A 20,143-nucleotide genomic window follows, 5' to 3' on the forward strand; every position below is an offset into this window, starting at 1 on the left:
GGTTCATCACGTTTTTTCCAGGACAGTTTTAGCCCCATTTGAGGTGTCCTGACTTTTCAGGCTACAAAAAAGTTACATTTGTCAGCAAGACGCATCAGTCAATATAGACCTAATCGATATAGACCTAATCGATATAGACCTACTCAATATAGACCTAATCGATATAGACCTAATCGATATAGACCTACTCAATATAGACCTAATCAATATAGACCTAATCAATATAGACCTACTCAATATAGACAATCAATATAGACCTACTCAATATAGACCTACTCAATATAGACCTACTCAATATAGACCTACTCAATATAGACCTAATCAATATAGACCTAATCAATATAGACCTACTCAATATAGACAATCAATATAGACCTACTCAATATAGACCTACTCAATATAGACCTACTCAATATAGACCTACTCAATATAGACCTACTCAATAGCTGAATGTCACTAGGAACACTTCAGGTGTTTTGTAACAGATGCCTATTTACATGCACAAGTACACTTGCAGTTTGGATGCTGGAATTATTTTGGAGTGGACGAACATGCACAGGTAGCCTGCTTTTTGAAGTGATTTGTTTAGACAATCATATGAAAATATCACGACTGGTTGTGTTCATGTCACATTGAAAGGTAATGCATGTTTACAGTTTAAATATCACGGTGTGATTCACACGGTGTTTAAATGCTGCTTTACCTTTATACAGTTGTTCTATTGGCTTGGCCTCGGAGTCACTAGGGGCTCGGAGGTACCGCGGGAAGACATGTTTTATCACCCTGGTAACAGAAGAACACAACAGGCTGTTTGTTACTAACAACAGTTATGACATAGATAAACACCTGCTCTTTCCATGACGTAGACTGACCAGGTGGATCCAGGTGAAAGCTGTGATCCCTTATTGATGTCACCTGTTAAATCCACTTCAATCAGTGTAGGTGAAGGGGAGGAGACCAGTTAAAGAAGGATTTTTAAGCCTTGAGACAATTGAGACATGGATTGTGTATCTGTGCCATTCAGAGGATGAATGGGCAAGACAAAATATTTAAGTGCCTTTGAGCAGGGTAGGTTGCTGTGTTTATCAAGAATGGTCCACCACCTAGCCAACTTTACACAACTATGGGAAGCATTGGAGTCAACATGGGCCAGCATCCCTGTGTAATGCTTAAGACACCTTGTAGAGTCCTGACGAACTGAGGCTGTTCTGAGGAAAAAAGGTTCCTAATGTTTGGTGTAATCAGAATATAACATGCCGTAAAACTTCAATTAATAGCCTGGGCCTTTATTTGCGTAAATCACTGAACAGGCGCTTATTAATCTTGGCGCACCGATCCCTTTAGCGGGATCATTTTCGTCAACATCCTGTGAATTGCAGAGCGACAAATTCAAATTAAATTACTAAAAATATAGAATTTTCATAAAATCATAAGTGCAACAGTTTAGCTTGTTGTTAATCCACCTGACGTGTCAGATTTAAAAAAAAGCTTTACGGTGAAATTAAACCATGCGATTATGTGAGGACATCTCTCTCAGCAGACAAAACATTACAAACAGCTAGCAGCAAAGTAGATTGGTCACGAAAGTCAGAAAAGCAATACAATTAATCTCTTACCTTTGATGATCTTCGTATGTTTGCGCTCACGAGACTACCAGTTACACAATACATTTTCGTTTTGTTCGATAAAGATTCTCTTTATATCCAAAAACCTCCATTTGGTTGGCGCGTTTTGTTTAGTAATCCACAAGCTCTTTCGGTCACGACGGGCAGATGAAAATTCCAAATAGTATCCGTAAAGTTTGTGGAAACATATCAAACGTTTTTTTATAATCAATCCCCAGGTTGTTTTTACAATAAATAATCGATAATATTTCAACCGGACGGTAGCTTTTTCAATAGGAGAGAGAGAGAAAAGGTCTCGCTCCAGTGGCTCTCGCATGGAAACTTTCTGTTTTCTATTCTAATCTGCCAATTATATGCATATTCTCACTTCTGAGCCTGAGAAATAGGCAGTTTACTTTGGGCACGTTTTTCATCCAAACATCAAAATACTGCCCCCAAGTCTCAAGAGGTTTTAAAGACAGGCTTCTATTTGAGCCAGTCGTCTATTTCCTTAATGCACACAGCTTTTGCTCATTTGCTCATAGTTAATTGTTTAATTCCAGCATTTACTTTCTGCAATTTAATCAATTTCTTAATTTCCTGCACTAACCTGTTATCATTTACACACAGTAACCAGGTTTCCATCCAACCTTTTTTGCGAGTAGAGTAGGTTGGACACAAAATGTCACAACAGGCCTGATGGAAACAGCAATTTTTTCGGTAAACTTTCCAAATGTCGACAAGATAACACACGCTAGACAAGATGAGATCTTTTTGTGTCAGTAAAATTAATTATGTGAGAAATGGCGGAGGAAACGCTTTAATGTGCAAATATTGATATAATAACCATCATATCGTGGTCCTCCCACTATGACTTGGGATTGCATGCAGTTTATTAGATGAAATATGTTACACTATTACACACAAAAGTATGTGGACTGGAAGCAATGTCAGCACAATAACTGTTTGTTGGGGTTTACATGGCTCACCACTATTGGACTGTGGAGCAGTGGAAACCTGTTCTCTGGAGTGATGAATCACGCTTCACCATCTGGCAGTATGACGGACGAATCTGGGTTTGGCGGATGCCATGAGAACGCTACCTGGCCGAATGCATAGCGCCAACTGTAAAGTTTGGTGGAGGGGGAATAATGGTCTAGGACTGTTTTTCAGTGAAGGGAAATCTTAACTATTTCTGAGTTTTGTGTCGAGCCTGGCGGGTTGAAGTATGATTTTCATGTGTTTGTTTGATGGGGTGCTGTCCTCAGATAATAGCATGGTTTGCTTTCGTCGTAAAGCCTTTTTGGCTCGGATGGGGCCACAGTGTCTCCTGACCCCTCCTGTCTCAGCCTCCAGTATTTATGCTGCAGTAGTTTATGTGTCGGGGGGCTAGGGTCAGTTTGTTATATCTGGAGTACTTCTCCTGTCCTATTCGGTGTCCTGGGTGAATCTAAGTGTGCGTTCTCTAATTCTCTCCTTCTCTCTTTCTCTCTCTCGGAGGACCTGAGCCCTAGGACCATGCCCCAGGACTACCTGACATGATGACTCCTTGCTGTCACCAGTCCACCTGGCCGTGCTGCTGCTCCAGTTTCAACTGTTCTGCCTTATTATTATTCGACCATGCTGGTCATTTATGAACATTTGAACATCTTGGCCATGTTCTATTATAATCTCCACCCGGCACAGCCAGAAGAGGACTGGCCATCCCACATATGCTCTCTCTAATTCTCTCTTTCTTTCTCTCTCTCGGAGGACCTGAGCCCTAGGACCATGCCCAGGAATACCTGACATGATGACTCCTTGCTGTCCCCAGTCCACCTGGCCGTGCTGCTGCTCCAGTTTCAACTGTTCTGCCTTATTATTATTCGACCATGCTGGTCATTTATGAACATTTGAACATCTTGGCCATGTTCTATTATAATCTCCACCCGGCACAGCCAGAAGAGGACTGGCCACCCCACATAGTCTGGTTCCTCTCTAGGTTTCTTCCTAGGTTTTGGCCTTTCTAGGGAGTTTTTCCTAGCCACCGTGCTTCTACACCTGCATTGCTTGCTGTTTGGGGTTTTAGGCCGGGTTTCTGTACAGCACTTTGAGATATCAGCTGATGTACGAAGGGCTATATAAATAAATTTGATTTGATTTGATTTTTGAAATCTGACACTGTGGCTGGATTAACAAGAAGTTCATCTTTAAACCCATGTTTAACACTTGTATGATTTATTAATTATTATTATGAGTATTTCTGTTTTTGAATTTGGCACGCTGCTATTTCACTGGGTGTTGTCAAATCAATCCCATTAACGGGATTGGCACATGAAGGGATCACTATAAGGAATTTGAAATTATTTCTACTTTTTATACTTTAAAACCAAATACTTTTAGACTTTTATTCAAGTAGTATTTTACTGGGTGACTTTCATTTTTACTTGAGTCATTTTCTTTTAAGGTATCTTTCCTTATACTTGAGTATGACAATTGGGTACTTTTTCCACCACTGAATGTAACAAATCAAACAATTCATGGTAATTAATGGTAAATAGTTCATTTAGACCCGGCATTCATGTGAAACAAATGTTTATTTGCTAAAATGCGTGCCATTGCCTGTCTAAAAGGAACAGACTGCTTTTTCAGACTCAGCGTTGAAGTTTTATGGTATAAATGCCTCATGAGTTTAATTCAACTGTCATACTTCATCAGAACCCCAAAATATATGTTTGTAAATGTAAACAAACACTGCATAGGCTTAAAACATTGTTACAATTTTGAAAGTGAAATATTTCTTCAAAACAGAGACGCTGAGCTTCATTATTGTTTCAACTCCTGATTCAAGCTATAGAATAAAAGTAGTTTGATATATCTATATATATTTTTTTTTAAATTAATTGACAAATAAATAGAAAGTACACTCACACTCTGTCTCGTCTGGTCCCGTTGAGCAGTAGGCTCAGCTCCAGTTTGGTTGCCTCATCCAGGAACGTCACTTTCTTCCCAGTCGCAAACTCAGCCTTCGCTCCCAGAGTCAGGTTCCTGATTGTAATGATCAGATCATTTCAAATCTCAAACAGGTTTATGAGATTATAAAGCCAAAAAGTATTATGACACATTTATGTGACTAAAATGAATCTGTATGGCTGATTCATTTTTATCTCTACTCTACTATTCCCTACTCTACTATTCTCTATACTAATCTCTACTCTACTATTCTCTATACTAATCTCTACTCTACTAATCCCTACTCTACTAATCCCTACTCTACTAAACTCTACTAATCCCTACTCTACTAATCTCTACTCTACTAATCTCTACTCTACTAATCTCTACTCTACTAATCCCTACTCTACTAATCTCTACTCTACTAATCTCTACTCTACTATTCTCTACTCTACTAATCTCTACTCTACTAATCCCTACTCTACTAATCTCTACTCTACTAATCTCTACTCTACTAATGTCTACTCTACTAATCTCTACTCTACTATTCTCTACTCTACTAATCTCTACTCTACTATTCTCTACTCTACTAATCTCTACTCTACTAATCTCTACTCTACTAATCTCTACTCTACTATTCTCTACTCTACTATTCTCTACTCTACTAATCCCTACTCTACTAATCCCTACTCTACTAATCTCTACTCTACTAATCTCTACTCTACTAATCCCTACTCTACTAATCCCTACTCTACTAATCCCTACTCTACTAAACTCTACTAATCCCTACTCTACTGTACTAAACTCTACTCTACTAATCTCTACTCTACTAATTCCTACTCTACTCTACTAAAATCTACTAATCTCTACTCTACTCTACTAAACTCTAATCTACTAATCTCTACTCTACTAATCCCTACTCTACTCTACTAATCTCTACTCTGCTAATCTCTACTCTACTAATCTCTACTCTACTCTACTAAACTCTAATCTACTAATCTCTACTCTACTAATCCCTACTATACTCTACTAATCTCTACTCTACTAATCCCTACTCTACTCTACTAAACTCTACTCTACTCTACTAAACTCTCTACTCTACTCTACTACACTTTACTAATCTCTACTCTACTAATCCCTACTCTACTCTACTAAACTCTACTAATCTCTACTCTACTAATCCCCACTCTACTCTACTAAACTCTACTAATCAGTACTCTTTTTATTTTTATTCCAGAGGGGAGAGAGAGAGACACAGCTGCATGTGAGCTCCTGCATGTTTCAGCATGTTTTTATAAAAAGATAGATTTGGAGTTAGATACATTTAGATTTTTTTTGGGCAGGGACATATACAGGATGCTACCCTCCACAGCATAACCTTCACCCCAGATCAAATCTCAAAATCTACAACCTGATTTTGGGCAAAATTACCTGGAAGGATTCCTACTACCAAGGATTCCTTTTTCCAAGATATACAGTGGGTGCTCTGGCAAACAAACAGCAGAGACCTGAGGACACCATCCAACCTGGAACTGGAGTGAGTAATGTTTGGTTTGATGCTATTTTGGAAGCCAAGATGAAAAATAAAAAATAAAGTACATTACAATGCTATATTTTACTTTATGGGGACTGAACGCTAAATTCAGGCTGCCAAGCCTGCTAGGACAGACAAGATACAACTTCAATTACCACTGAGGTGTGAAGTGAGAGCTGTCAAAGCCCAACAATGGCAGGAGTCTCTCCCAGCCTATCCCACCCAAATCCAGAGGCTAATTAAGCCCCCTCCCACTGTTCAGAGACCATCCCCAGGCATTTTCTACAAGTACTCTGCCTCCAGAAAAATGGTTCTCCCAAGTGGCTGTGACACCTACTCCCGTTGCCTGCTGCACCCCCAGCAAAAAAGGTGCAGGGAGATCAGGCTCTAGGGCGGCGAAACTATTTGTTGTTTGTATCCTCTCCGGGCCTCTCGCTGGGAGTGTAGGCTGCTTTGCAGCAGGCCGCTGTCTTCGGCTTCCATGGCTCGTGACATGCGACCATCGTTGATTGTCATGCTCTTCTTGCTGTGCTCCTTCGACTCCGCTATCAAATGGGGGAGGAGAGGCAGGAGATGGCTCCCCTGGCGAACAAACTCCGGGCAACACCGGCCAGTCGGATAACGACAAACGACAAGACGGAGATGCATTCAACACGCGTGAACACCGCCCAGCCACCGGTGTAGAAAAGGTAAGAATTCCATGATCAAGGAAGTCACCTCAAGCCTATAATCCTCTGCAAGTAAACTATTGCCGCATTGGAACTCTAAGTGATCCAGTTTGTCCTGAAACAAAGCGTAGAAGATACAGATCCTTCAGCGCTGGAACCATTTACCTCTCCAGACGAAGAGGGCTCCATTGGAAAACAGATCTGGGATCATTCATTTACCTCTCCAGACAAAGAGGGCTCCATGGGAAAACAGATCTGGGATCATTCATTTACCTCTCCAGACGAAGAGGGCTCCATGGGAAAACAGATCTGGGATCATTCATTTACCTCTCCAGACGAAGAGGGCTCCATGGGAAAACAGATCTGGGATCATTCATTTACCTCTCCAGACCAAGAGGGCTCCATGGGAAAACAGATCTGGGATCATTCATTTACCTCTCCAGACGAAGAGGGCTCCATTGGAAAACAGATCTGGGATCATTCATTTACCTCTCCAGACGAAGAGGGCTCCATGGGAAAACAGATCTGGGACTAACTTCGTTAGCTTGATGGTTAACGTTAGCAGTTTAGCTAGGTTAGCGGCTCTTTTCAAGCAGACTTTCACCTGTCTGTTAAGCAGGTGATGGTTAACGTTAGCAGTTTAGCTGGGTTAGCGGCTCTTTTCAAGCAGACTTTAACCTGTCTGTTATAAGCAGGATTACAGGTGAAGAAATAGCGGACCTAGTTGTTAAAAGTTAACCGTGTCGTGGAATCCATGCAAAAACAAGTTCGGTATTTATGTTTAACAAAGACTGGCTATGCCTTAGTTAAAATAACAAACCGAGTGCTTCCAGTATACCGTGTTCAGCTGCCCACTATAATGACGTAAGATAGTGTTGGAGAGTGATCCATCCTCAGTGGTAGGGCCTAGTTATCCTCAGACTTTTGTTATAACCTAGTTATCCTCAGGCTTTAGTTATAACCTAGTTATCCTCAGGCTTTAGTTATAACCTAGTTATCCTCAGACTTTAGTTATAACCTAGTTATCCTCAGGCTTTAGTTATAACCTAGTTATCCTCAGACTTTAGTTAGGGCCTAGTTATCCTTAGGTTTTAGTTATAACCTAGTTATCCTCAGGTTTTAGTTATAACCTAGTTATCCTCAGGCTTTAGTTAGGGCCTAGTTATCCTCAGACTTTAGTTATAACCTAGTTATCCTCAGACTTGAGTTATCCTCAGACTTTAGTTATAACCAAGTTATCCTCAATCTTTAGTTATAACCTAGTTATCCTCAGACTTTAGTTATCCTCAGACTTTAGTTATAACCTAGTTATCCTTAGGCTTTAGTTATAACCTAGTTATCCTCAGACTTTAGTTATAAACTAGTTATCTTCAGACTTTAGTTATAACCTAGTTATCCTCAGGCTTTAGTTAGGGCCTAGTTATCCTCAGGCTTTAGTTATAACCTAGTTATCCTCAGGCTTTAGTTATAACCTAGTTATCCTCAGGCTTTAGTTATAACCTAGTTATCCTCAGACTTTAGTTAAGGCCTAGTTATCCTCAGGCTTTAGTTATAACCTAGTTATCCTCAGGCTTTAGTTATAACCTAGTTATCCTCAGGCTTTAGTTATAACCTAGTTATCCTCAGACTTTAGTTAAGGCCTAGTTATCCTCAGGCTTTAGTTATAACCTAGTTATCCTCAGACTTTAGTTAAGGCCTAGTTATCCTCAGGCTTTAGTTATAACCTAGTTATCCTCAGACTTTAGTTAAGGCCTAATTATCCTTGACATTGTGGTCTGAAAATCCTGGCTCATAGGCCACGTCAGACCTGCAAGTCACAATATGGTGGTTTGTGAAGTGATTAGTAATTCCTATCGGAATCCAGCCAGAGGAATATTTTATCACCACAACCTGCACTCAGAATGACTGCTTTGGTGAAGGTAGGGTGACCACATGTCCCAGATTGCACAGGACAGTTCTGCATTTTGTCGCTCTGTCCCACAACCAAACAATCATGTCCTGCACTTTAACAAATTCAAACACCACTCATTCTGATTTGTCCCGTATTTCAGTCAGACGTTCCAATCTGAACGCACAACCCTTCGTTCCTTGTCACGGATTGGCTATTGAGGCAGACAACCACACTGGGTTCCTATCAGTGGAAAAACATTGCCTGGCCCGACGAAATCCCAGAGTCCCAGAGTCAGGATTTGGCATAAGACCAAGGTACAGTGATGGGGAACTGTTCTTACCGCTGGATAGACCAAGCTACAGTGATGGGGAACTGTTCTTACCGCTGGATAGACCAAGCTACAGTGATGGGGAACTGTTCTTACCGCTGGATAGACCAAGCTACAGTGATGGGGAACTGTTCTTACCGCTGGATAGACCAAGCTACAGTGATGGGGAACTGTTCTTACCGCTGGATAGACCAAGCTACAGTGATGGGGAACTGTTCTTACCGCTGGATAGACCAAGCTACAGTGATGGGGAACTGTTCTTACCGCTGGATAGACCAAGCTACAGTGATGGGGAACTGTTCTTACCGCTGGATAGACCAAGCTACAGTGATGGGGAACTGTTCTTACCGCTGGATAGACCAAGCTACAGTGATGGGGAACTGTTCTTACCGCTGGATAGACCAAGCTACAGTGATGGGGAACTGTTCTTACCGCTGGATAGACCAAGCTACAGTGATGGGGAACTGTTCTTACCGCTGGATAGACCAAGCTACAGTGATGGGGAACTGTTCTTACCGCTGGATAGACCAAGCTACAGTGATGGGGAACTGCTCCTTGGAGCTGAGCATCTCCATGATGTTAGTTCTACTGGGAGGACTGATGGTCCACAGACTGTTAGAGCTGCCCTCCAACTCAGCTATGGTCAGATCCTCTGGCATGTAGTACTCCAACCACCGCATCGCTTCCTGTTGGGGGAGGAGAGGAGGGATGAGAATATTGTCCCTCGGTTACTATGGAGATTTGTCCCATGTTCGGCCACCAACCCAGTGAGACAACACACACAGTAGTCGCATAAAATACTTGTAACCGTGTACTTACAGGATAGGACTGGTATGAGTTCATGAAGGTGCCATGGATGTCATGTTTGGAGACTTCTCTGAGCTGGTTCTGCTGAGCACTCATAGTGAAGATGGGCTGGAAAACATAACATAGAGATGTAATCTACAGAACGAAAAAAAACTGTCTGACTGACTGATCCCGATCAACTGATGGACCTATCAGTAGTAGAGCCTTAGTTCTGAGCTGTTACAGCACCTGGAACCCGGCCAGGGTGATGGAGAAGGAGACGTCCAGTGGCCTGTTGACCACCCCCACCACAGACTTAATCAGAGACATGAAGAGTAGAGGGAACCAGATGATACAGATCAGAAGCAAGACGATCATCCCTCCCATCCCATACTTCACCAGCGGCTTCTTCGCCTGGCCCCGCGGCTGGGGGTATCTCTGGAAGGGAGGGGGAGAGCAGGACTATAGTTATGGGCTGAGGATACCACTGGAGAGGAGGACTATAGTTATGGACTGAGGATACCACTGGAGAGGAGAGGAGGACAATAGTTATGGACTGAAGATACCACTGGAGAGGAGGACTATAGTTATGGACTGAGGATACCACTGGATAGGAGGACTATAGTTATGGACTGAGGATACCACTGGAGAGGAGGACTATAGTTATGGACTAAGGATACCACTGGAGAGGAGGATTATAGTTATGGACTGAGGATACCACTGGAGAGGAGAGGACTATAGTTATGGACTGAGGATACCACTGGAGAGGAGGACTATAGTTATGGACTGAGGATACCACTGGAGAGGAGAGGAGGACTATAGTTATGGGCTGAGGATACCACTGGAGAGGAAAGGACTATAGTTATGGACTGAGGATACCACTGGAGAGGAGGACTATAGTTATGGACTGAGGAAACCACTGGAGAGGAGGACTATAGTTATGGACTGAGGATACCACTGGAGAGGAGAGGACTATATTTATGGACTGAGGATACCACTGGAGAGGAGAAGAGGACTATAGTTATGGACTGAGGATACCACTGGAGAGGAGGACTATAGTTATGGACTGAGGATACCACTGGAGAGGGGAGGAGGACTATAGTTATGGGCTGAGGATACCACTGGAGAGGAGAGGACTGTAGTTATGGACTGAGGATACCACTGGAGAGGAGGACTATAGTTATGGACTGAGGAAACCACTGGAGAGGAGGACTATAGTTATGGACTGAGGATACCACTGGAGAGGAGAGGACTATAGTTATGGACTGAGGATACCACTGGAGAGGAGAAGAGGACTATAGTTATGGACTGAGGATACCACTGGAGAGGAGGACTATAGTTATGGACTGAGGATACCACTGGAGAGGAGGATTATAGTTATGGACTGAGGATACCACTGGAGAGGAGGACTATAGTTATGGACTGAGGATACCACTGGAGAGGAGGACTATAGTTATGGGCTGAGGATACCACTGGAGAGGAGAGGACTATAGTTATGGACTGAGGATACCACTGGAGAGGAGAAGAGGACTATAGTTATGGACTGAGGATACCACTGGAGAGGAGGACTATAGTTATGGACTGAGGATACCACTGGAGAGGAGGATTATAGTTATGGACTGAGGATACCACTGGAGAGGAGAGGACTGTAGTTATGGACTGAGGATACCACTGGAGAGGAGAGGACTATAGTTATGGACTGAGGATACCACTGGAGAGGAGGACTATAGTTATGGACTGAGGATACCACTGGAGAGGAGGACTATAGTTATGGACTGAGGATACCACTGGAGAGGAGAGGAGGACTATAGTTATGGACTGAGGATACCACTGGAGAGGAGAGGACTATGGTTATGGACTGAGGATACCACTGGAGAGGAGGACTATAGTTATGGGCTGAGGATACCACTGGAGAGGAGAGGACTATAGTTATGGACTGAGGATACCACTGGAGAGGAGAAGAGGACTATAGTTATGGACTGAGGATACCACTGGAGAGGAGGACTATAGTTATGGACTGAGGATACCACTGGAGAGGAGGATTATAGTTATGGACTGAGGATACCACTGGAGAGGAGGACTATAGTTTAGACTGAGGATACCACTGGAGAGGAGGACTATAGTTATGGACTGAGGATACCACTGGAGAGGAGAGGAGGACTATAGTTATGGACTGAGGATACCACTGGAGAGGAGAGGACTATAGTTATGGACTGAGGATACCACTGGAGAGGAGGACTATAGTTATGGACTGAGGATACCACTGGAGAGGAGAGGACTATAGTTATGGACTGAGGATACCACTGGAGAGGAGGACTATAGTTATGGGCTGAGGATACCACTGGAGAGGAGAGGACTATAGTTATGGACTGAGGATACCACTGGAGAGGAGGACTATAGTTATGGGCTGAGGATACCACTGGAGAGGAGAGGACTATAGGTGTGGACTGAGGATACCACTGGAGAGGAGGACTATAGTTATGGACTGAGGATACCACTGGAGAGGAGAGGACTATAGGTGTGGACTGAGGATACCACTGGAGAGGAGAGGACTATAGTTATGGACTGAGGATACCACTGGAGAGGAGAGGACTATAGTTATGGACTGAGGATACCACTGGAGAGGAGAGGACTATAGTTATGGACTGAGGATACCACTGGAGAGGAGGACTATAGTTATGGGCTGAGGATACCACTGGATAGGAGGACTATAGTTATGGACTGAGGATACCACTGGAGAGGAGGACTATAGTTATGGACTAAGGATACCACTGGAGAGGAGGATTATAGTTATGGACTGAGGATACCACTGGAGATGAGGACTATAGTTATGGGCTGAGGATACCACTGGAGAGGAGTGGACCATAGGTGTGGACTGAGGATACCACTGGAGAGGAGGACTATAGTTATGGACTGAGGATACCACTGGAGAGGAGGACTACAGTTATTGGCTGAGGATACCACTGGAGAGGAGGACTATAGTTATGGACTGAGGATACCACTGGAGAGGAGAGGACTATAGTTATGGACTGAGGATACCACTGGAGAGGAGAGGACTATAGTTATGGACTGAGGATACCACTGGAGAGGAGAGGACTATAGGTGTGGACTGAGGATACCACTGGAGAGGAGAGGAGGACTATAGTTATGGGCTGAGGATACCACTGGAGAGGAGAGGAGGACTATAGTTATGGGCTGAGGATACCACTGGAGAGGAGAGGACTATAGGTGTGGACTGAGGATACCACTGGAGAGGAGGACTGTAGTTATGGACTGAGGATACAACTGGAGGGGAGAGGACTATAGTTATGGACTAAGGATACCACTGGAGAGGGGAGGAGGACTATAGGTGTGGACTGAGGATACCACTGGAGAGGAGGACTGTAGTTATGGACTGAGGATACAACTGGAGGGGAGAGGAGGACTATAGGTGTGGACTGAGGATACCACTGGAGAGGAGGACTGTAGTTATGGACTGAGGATACAACTGGAGGGGAGAGGACTATAGTTATGGACTAAGGATACCACTGGAGAGGGGAGGAGGACTATAGGTGTGGACTGAGGGTACCTCCTGAAGTTATTTAGGCTTGCCATAACAAAGGGGTTGAATACTTATTAACCCAAGACCTTTCAGCTTTTCATTTTTAATTCATTTGTAAAAATCTCTATAAACGTCATTTCACTTTGACATTATGGGGTATTGTGTTCAGGCAAGTGACAAAAAAAATAATCCCAATTTAATCCATCTGAATTTCCATCTGTAACACAACAACATGTGGAAAAAGTAAAGAGGTGTGAATCTTTCGGTGGAGGATACACAACCTACCCTCTCTGACTCCCTCCAGCACTTGAGGACGAAGATGTGAGCGTAGATATCTTCCACACAGATCCAAGAGGATAAAGACAGAGAGGTGTCGGTCCAGACCCAGTCCATCACCGCACGCAACTCAGACAGGAACGGGATCATACGGAACCTGGAAGGGGAACACTCAATTCACAGCCTATTTCTCATATATAGCATGTTGAATTATGCAAGGGAGAGAGAATTTGTGACTACTGGTCGAGTCTGAGTCAAGTTACGAGTCCGGGACTCGAGTACTACAACCCTGGTGCACAATTTGAGACTTGCACATTGTGCAACAGGGGTATTCAGTACATTCGACAAGTATTCAGAACCCTTGACCCCTTTTTCCACATTTTGTTAAGTTACAGTCTTATTCTAAAATGGATTAAATCGTTTTTCCCCCTTATCAATCAACACACAATAACCCATAATGACAAAGCAAAAAACAGGTTTGTAGAAAATTTAGCAAATGTAAAAAAAAATGTAAACTTAAACATCACATTTACATAAGTATCAGACCCTTTAATCAGTACTTTGTTGAAGCACCTTTGGCAGCGATTACAGCCTTGGATGGGGAGCGTCGCAGCACAGCAATTTTCAGGTTAGATCAGGTTCAAGTCCGGTTTCTGGCTGGGCCACTCAAGGACATTCAGAGACTTGTCCCGAAGCCACTCCTGCCTTGTCTTGCCTGTGTGCTTAGGGTCGTTGTCCTGTTGGAAGGTGAACCTTCGCCCCAGTCTGAGGTCCTGAGCACTTTGGAGCAGGTTTTCCAATGGTGGAATCCAGAGAAGTTGTAGAAACATCTCAAGGATGATCAATGTAAACAGGATGCACTTGAGCTCAATTTCGAGTCTCATAGCAAAGGGTCTGAATACCGATGTAAATAAGGTATTTCTGTTTTAAATGTTTTCATAAATTTGCAATTAAAAAAAATTCTAAAAGGTTTTCGATTTGTCATTATGGGGTATTGTGGGTAGGTTTTAGCTGTAACGTGACAAAAAGGAGTCTGAATATTTTCCCAAGTCACTGCATGTTGAATGTGACCTGAATATATGAGTTGAATGTCTTACTACAATGTCTTACTACCGTGTCCAAACTCACCCTTGAAACATGAAGAGGTTGGTGTAGTTGTAGCTCTTGGTGAGGCAGTTACCCAGGACCCTGGTGGGGTAGCCACAGCGGATCTGATAGGCTGACAGCCCAAAGTAGATACACTTGATAAAGTACCACAGCTTGGCTACTGTGTTCTCATTGAAACGCCTGCAAAGTGGACAGAGGTACAAACCCTGATAAACACGGTTACTAATGCTAAACACGGTTACTAATGATAAACACGGTTACTAATGCTGAACACGGTTACTAATGCTAAACACGGTTACTAATGCTAAACACGGCTACTAATGCTAAACACGGCTACTAATGCTAAACACGGTTACTAATGCTAAACACGGTTACTAATGCTAAACACGGTTACTAATGCTAAACACGGTTACTAATGCTGAACACAGTTACTAATGATAAACACGGTTACTAATGCTAAACACGGTTACTAATGCTAAACACGGTTAATAATGCTGAACACGGTTACTAATGCTGAACACAGTTACTAATGATATACACGGTTACTAATGATAAACACGGTTACTAATGCTAAACACGGTTACTAATGATAAACACGGTTACTAATGATAAACACAGTTACTAATGCTGAACACGGTTACTAATGCTGAACACAGTTACTAATGATAAACACGGTTACTAATGCTAAACACGGTTACTAATGCTAAACACGGTTACTAATGATAAACAGGGTTACTAATGATAAACACGGTTACTAATGATGAACACGGTTACTAATGATAAACACGGTTACTAATGCTAAACACGGTTACTAATGCTGAACACGGTTACTAATGCTGAACACAGTTACTAATGATAAACACGGTTACTAATGCTAAACACGGTTACTAATGCTGAACACGGTTACTAATGCTGAACACGGTTACTAATGCTGAACACGGTTACTAATGATAAACACGGTTACTAATGCTGAACACGGTTACTAATGCTGAACACAGTTACTAATGATAAACACGGTTACTAATGCTGAACACGGTTACTAATGCTGAACACAGTTACTAATGATAAACACGGTTACTAATGATGAACACGGTTACTAATGCTGAACACAGTTACTAATGATAAACACGGTTACTAATGATAAACACGGTTACTAATGATAAACACAGTTACTAATGTAAACACGGTTACTAATGCTAAACACGGTTACTAATGATAAACACGGTTACTAATGATAAACACGGTTACTAATGCTGAACACGGTTACTAATGATAAACACGGTTACTAATGATAAACACGGTTACTAATGCTGAACACGGTTACTAATGATAAACACGGTTACTAATGATAAACACGGTTACTAATAATAAACACGGTTACTAATGCTGAACACGGTTACTAATGATAAACACGGTTACTAATGATAAACACGGTTACTAATGCTGAACACAGTTACTAATGCTGAACACGGTTACTAATGATAAACACGGCTCCTAATGATAAACACGGTTACTAATGATAAACACGGTTACTAATGCTGAACACAGTTACTAATGATAAACACGGTTACTAATGATAAACACGGTTACTAATGCTGAACACAGTTACTAATGCTGAACACAGTTACTAATGATAAAGACGGTTACTAATACTGAACACGGTTACTAATGATAGACACGGTTACTAATGCTGAACACGGTTACTAATGCTGAACACGGTTACTAATGCTGAACACGGTTACTAATGCTGAACACGGTTACTAATGCTGAACACGGTTACTAATGATAAACACGGTTACTAATGATACATCCTTAATCGATCATAAGCCCCTACCCCATAGGGACTCATGCAGATGTGAAAAAATGTATGTGTTTACAAATTAACTAATTAAATCAATCAAATGAATTTATATCAGATGAATTAGCTAATTAACACAGAAAGGAGGGAAGTCTATTTCTCAGCGACTCCAGGCAGGATGAAGAACATCCAGAAATAAATGATGACCATTAGTATATAAAGCATTATACATGTGATTATGATGCATTATGAAGAGGGTATTTATAGGAAGTGTTAGGAATGGTTGTTACCTCAGAGTCTGGGCAGGATGAAGAACGTACAGATATGGATCCCGTAACTAATTAACCAATTAACAAATGAACATCACAAGGTGAGTATTTACCTATCAGAGAGTCCGGGGAGGATGAAGAACATCCAGAAGTGGATCCCGAACACCAGGATCACCTGGAAGATGACCTTTCCCAGCACTGTCTTCTTGAGGTACAGGGCCCGGTCCACCACCATGGTCCCAAACTGGATCAGAATCATCACCAGGAAGGCTCCGGGAACCTGGTCCTCCGACAGAGACGACGTGAAGTCGGCTCCCGCTGAGTGTTTCTGAGGAGAAGAAGAAGTAATTAATGTCACATTTTTAATATGTGATCAGAGCGGGAATTGAACCCATAACTTTGGTGTTGCCAAGACCAACTGAGGCACACAGGACCCTGCTGACTGTTTCCGACGGGATGATAAGATCGTGTCAAATGTAAAGAGACTAGCTACACGTACGTACCCCAAAAGCAGAAAAACCGAAGACGATGATGATGAAGTCGACGGTGTCGGCCAGGAACATGAGGACATAGACATCTGTCAAAGCGCTGTACTCTGGATGGACCAGGTTGTAGAAGAACTGACGGATGGGCAGGTACACCTTCATGGTCCTGGAGAGAATACAAAACAAATGTACAAGAATATTATGTTAGGTTAATTTTATATTATGTTTGAGCCATTTAATAAATCAATTAATCAATCAATCAATCAATCAAGCCCACCTCTTGATAGTGAAGGTCTTGGCTTTGATCATCTGTTCTTTGAGTTTCTCCATGATCAGCTGTTTCTTGGTCTTCTGCTGCACTGACACCTCACTCCCATCTCTACGGCTACTGTTCCTGGAGTTGGTGCTGCCTGGGGAAACGATGGCAACGCATGTCAACGCGCTAAAGGCTAGATTTAATGAGCTTACATCTCTAAATGTATTGAGCAAGGCCCCATCCCTATTGTTAAGTAAAGTGGCTAATTAGCTAAGTAAAATAAGTTGGTAAGTTAAGTGAGTAGCCAAGTAAAGTACAGTAAGTAGTCATGTAAAGTACAGTAAGTAGCCAAGTAAAGTACAGTAAGTTGCCAAGTAAAGTACAGTAAGTAGTCATGTAAAGTACAGTAAGTAGTCAAGTAAAGTACAGTAAGTAGTCAAGTAAAGTACAGTAAGTAGTCAAGTAAAGTACAGTAAGTAGCCAAGTAAAGTACAGTAAGTAGTCATGTAAAGTACAGTAAGTAGTCAAGTAAAGTACAGTAAGTAGTCAAGTAAAGTACAGTAAGTAGTCAAGTAAAGTACAGTAAGTAGCCACATAAAGTACAGTAAGTAGTCATGTAAAGTACAGTAAGTAGCCAAATACAGGAAAGTACAGTAAGTAGCCACATAAAGTACAGTAAGTAGCCAAATACAGGAAAGTACAGTAAGTAGCCACATAAAGTACAGTAAGTAGCCAAATACAGTAAAGTACAGTAAGTAGCCACATAACATACAGTAAGTAGCCAAGGAAAGTAGAGTATAGAGTGCATGGCACTTGCAATGTCAGGGTTGTGGGTTCGAATCCCACGGGGGACAAGCACGAAGAAATATGAAAATGGAAGACACTCACTAAGTCGCTCTGGATAAGAGCGTCTGCTAAATGACTAACATGTGGAACGTAAACATAAAGTAGCCAAGTAAAGTATGTCCCTGACCTCTCTTGGAGCGTACAGAGTGGACTGACTGGTGGGAGATATGAGACCCTCCACTGGAGCTCTTTCTTCTCTGGTAGATCTGCTGCTGTTGCTGGAGGTAGTGCATGGAGTCCACGGAGGTGCCCACGCCCAGATTTATAGACCTGAGGGTCTGTGTCGACCCCTTCCTCTCGCGGGGGTAGGACGGCACGGGAGTGGCGTCCCTCTCCTTCCATTCTTCCTTCGACTCAGTGTCCTGGCGAAGGATCTCCTTCTTGGTGTCCTTGAGGTCGTCTTCGTCCCAGAGACCATGACACTACGACGGGAGAGTGCAGAGGAAAGGTAGGGTACCAATAAGAGTACGAAACAAAACAATCACATTGTATTACGATGAAAGACCTGAAAGACCTGATCCTAGATCAGCCGTACCTTCAGGATGGACCTGTGGAAGAAGAGCGCCAGAAGCTGTATGAGGTCATAGACGACGTATCCATCTTTCTTCTCCACTCCGATGATGTTTGGAGGGTGGTAGGGTTTATTCCCGTTCACCTTCGGGTTCTGGTTGAAGGGGAAAAAGCCAAACTGGCAGAAGTACTTGATGACGATGGCGACCTAGAAGAGAAGACATGCAAGCAAAACCCGACAATAGTATAGGTGCAGTAAAGAGATCCCATCGAATTTCGCTGAAACAATGGAAATGCCATGGCAACGCCACTCAATTTCCTGATTGCCCCCCAGAAAAATGTGCCTACTGTTTCTATGTCTTTCACACTATGTTGAGGTAAAAAATCAGAGTATAATGGTATGGAGGTCAACCCCAATACATGTTTATGTCATCATCAACTGCCAGCTTACACGAACGGAAGTTAGCATTCTGCACTCATTTTTTCAAACCCCGAAAATGAATATTTTTAAATATTATATATATAATATTATATATTATAATATTGAAAATGGCTGACTAGCAATGATCAACAACCAACTTGACAGAGCTTGAAGATTTATAAAAACAATATACGTGCAAATACTGTACAATCTAGGTGTGCAAAGCACTTAGTGGAGACCAGATAGACTCATAGCTGAAATCGCTGCCAAAGGTGATTCTAACATGTATTGACTCAGAGATGTGAATAAATGAGATACACTACATGACCAAAAGTATGTGGACATCTGCTCGTGGAACATCTTGGTGTGTTTAAACATTCTGCGGCATATCTAAAATGTCCTTATTAGTGGTAATGACCTCCATCTCATCTGATCCATAATGCAAATCATCTATTTTCTGTGACAAAGTTGTTCTTTTTTTTTATAGATTAACGTGTTTATTTGAATTATTGTCATAGTTCCTTACTCATAACGATTCATTTCCCCTTGAAGAGCGTCCCACAAATCTGCACCAAAAAAAATACACAACATGGACAAAAGTATACACCTGTTTGTCAAACATCTCATTCCAAAATCATGGGCATTAATATGGAGTTGGTCCCCCCCTTTGCTGCTATACTGGCTTTCAGTCTTCTGGGAAGGCTTTCCAGTAGATGTTGGAACATCTACTGGGGACTTGCTTCCATTCAGCCACAAGAGCATTAGTGAGGTCGGGCACTGATGTTGGGCGATTAGGCCTGGCTCGCAGCCGGCGTTCCAATTCACCCCAAACGTGTTTGATGGGGTTTAGGTCCAGGCTCTGTGCAGGCCAGTCAAGTTCTTCCACACCGAT

At 42.4% G+C, this 20,143-nt stretch overlaps 1 protein-coding gene across 1 annotated transcript in view; it reads right to left on the reverse strand.

Annotated features, from left to right (window-relative positions):
- LOC110508253 (piezo-type mechanosensitive ion channel component 2) overlaps positions 1-20,143 on the reverse strand; it is a 210,139-nt gene that overhangs the window by 3,774 nt on the left and 186,222 nt on the right. The window contains exons 40-51 of the mRNA XM_090225642.1: positions 18,856-19,038; positions 18,448-18,742; positions 17,496-17,628; positions 17,237-17,384; positions 16,847-17,061; positions 14,688-14,846; positions 13,569-13,716; positions 9,992-10,180; positions 9,776-9,871; positions 9,473-9,642; positions 4,515-4,631; positions 712-783 (exon numbers count right to left, since the gene is read on the reverse strand). Of these exons, the coding sequence (XP_090081768.1) occupies positions 712-783; positions 4,515-4,631; positions 9,473-9,642; positions 9,776-9,871; positions 9,992-10,180; positions 13,569-13,716; positions 14,688-14,846; positions 16,847-17,061; positions 17,237-17,384; positions 17,496-17,628; positions 18,448-18,742; positions 18,856-19,038 (1,925 nt within the window). The remainder of the gene's footprint in view (positions 1-711; positions 784-4,514; positions 4,632-9,472; positions 9,643-9,775; positions 9,872-9,991; positions 10,181-13,568; positions 13,717-14,687; positions 14,847-16,846; positions 17,062-17,236; positions 17,385-17,495; positions 17,629-18,447; positions 18,743-18,855; positions 19,039-20,143) is intronic.

Source organism: Oncorhynchus mykiss, chromosome 28, assembly GCF_057628025.1.
Source record: "Oncorhynchus mykiss isolate SJ-2025 chromosome 28, ASM5762802v1, whole genome shotgun sequence".
NCBI classification, from domain to species: domain Eukaryota; kingdom Metazoa; phylum Chordata; class Actinopteri; order Salmoniformes; family Salmonidae; genus Oncorhynchus; species Oncorhynchus mykiss.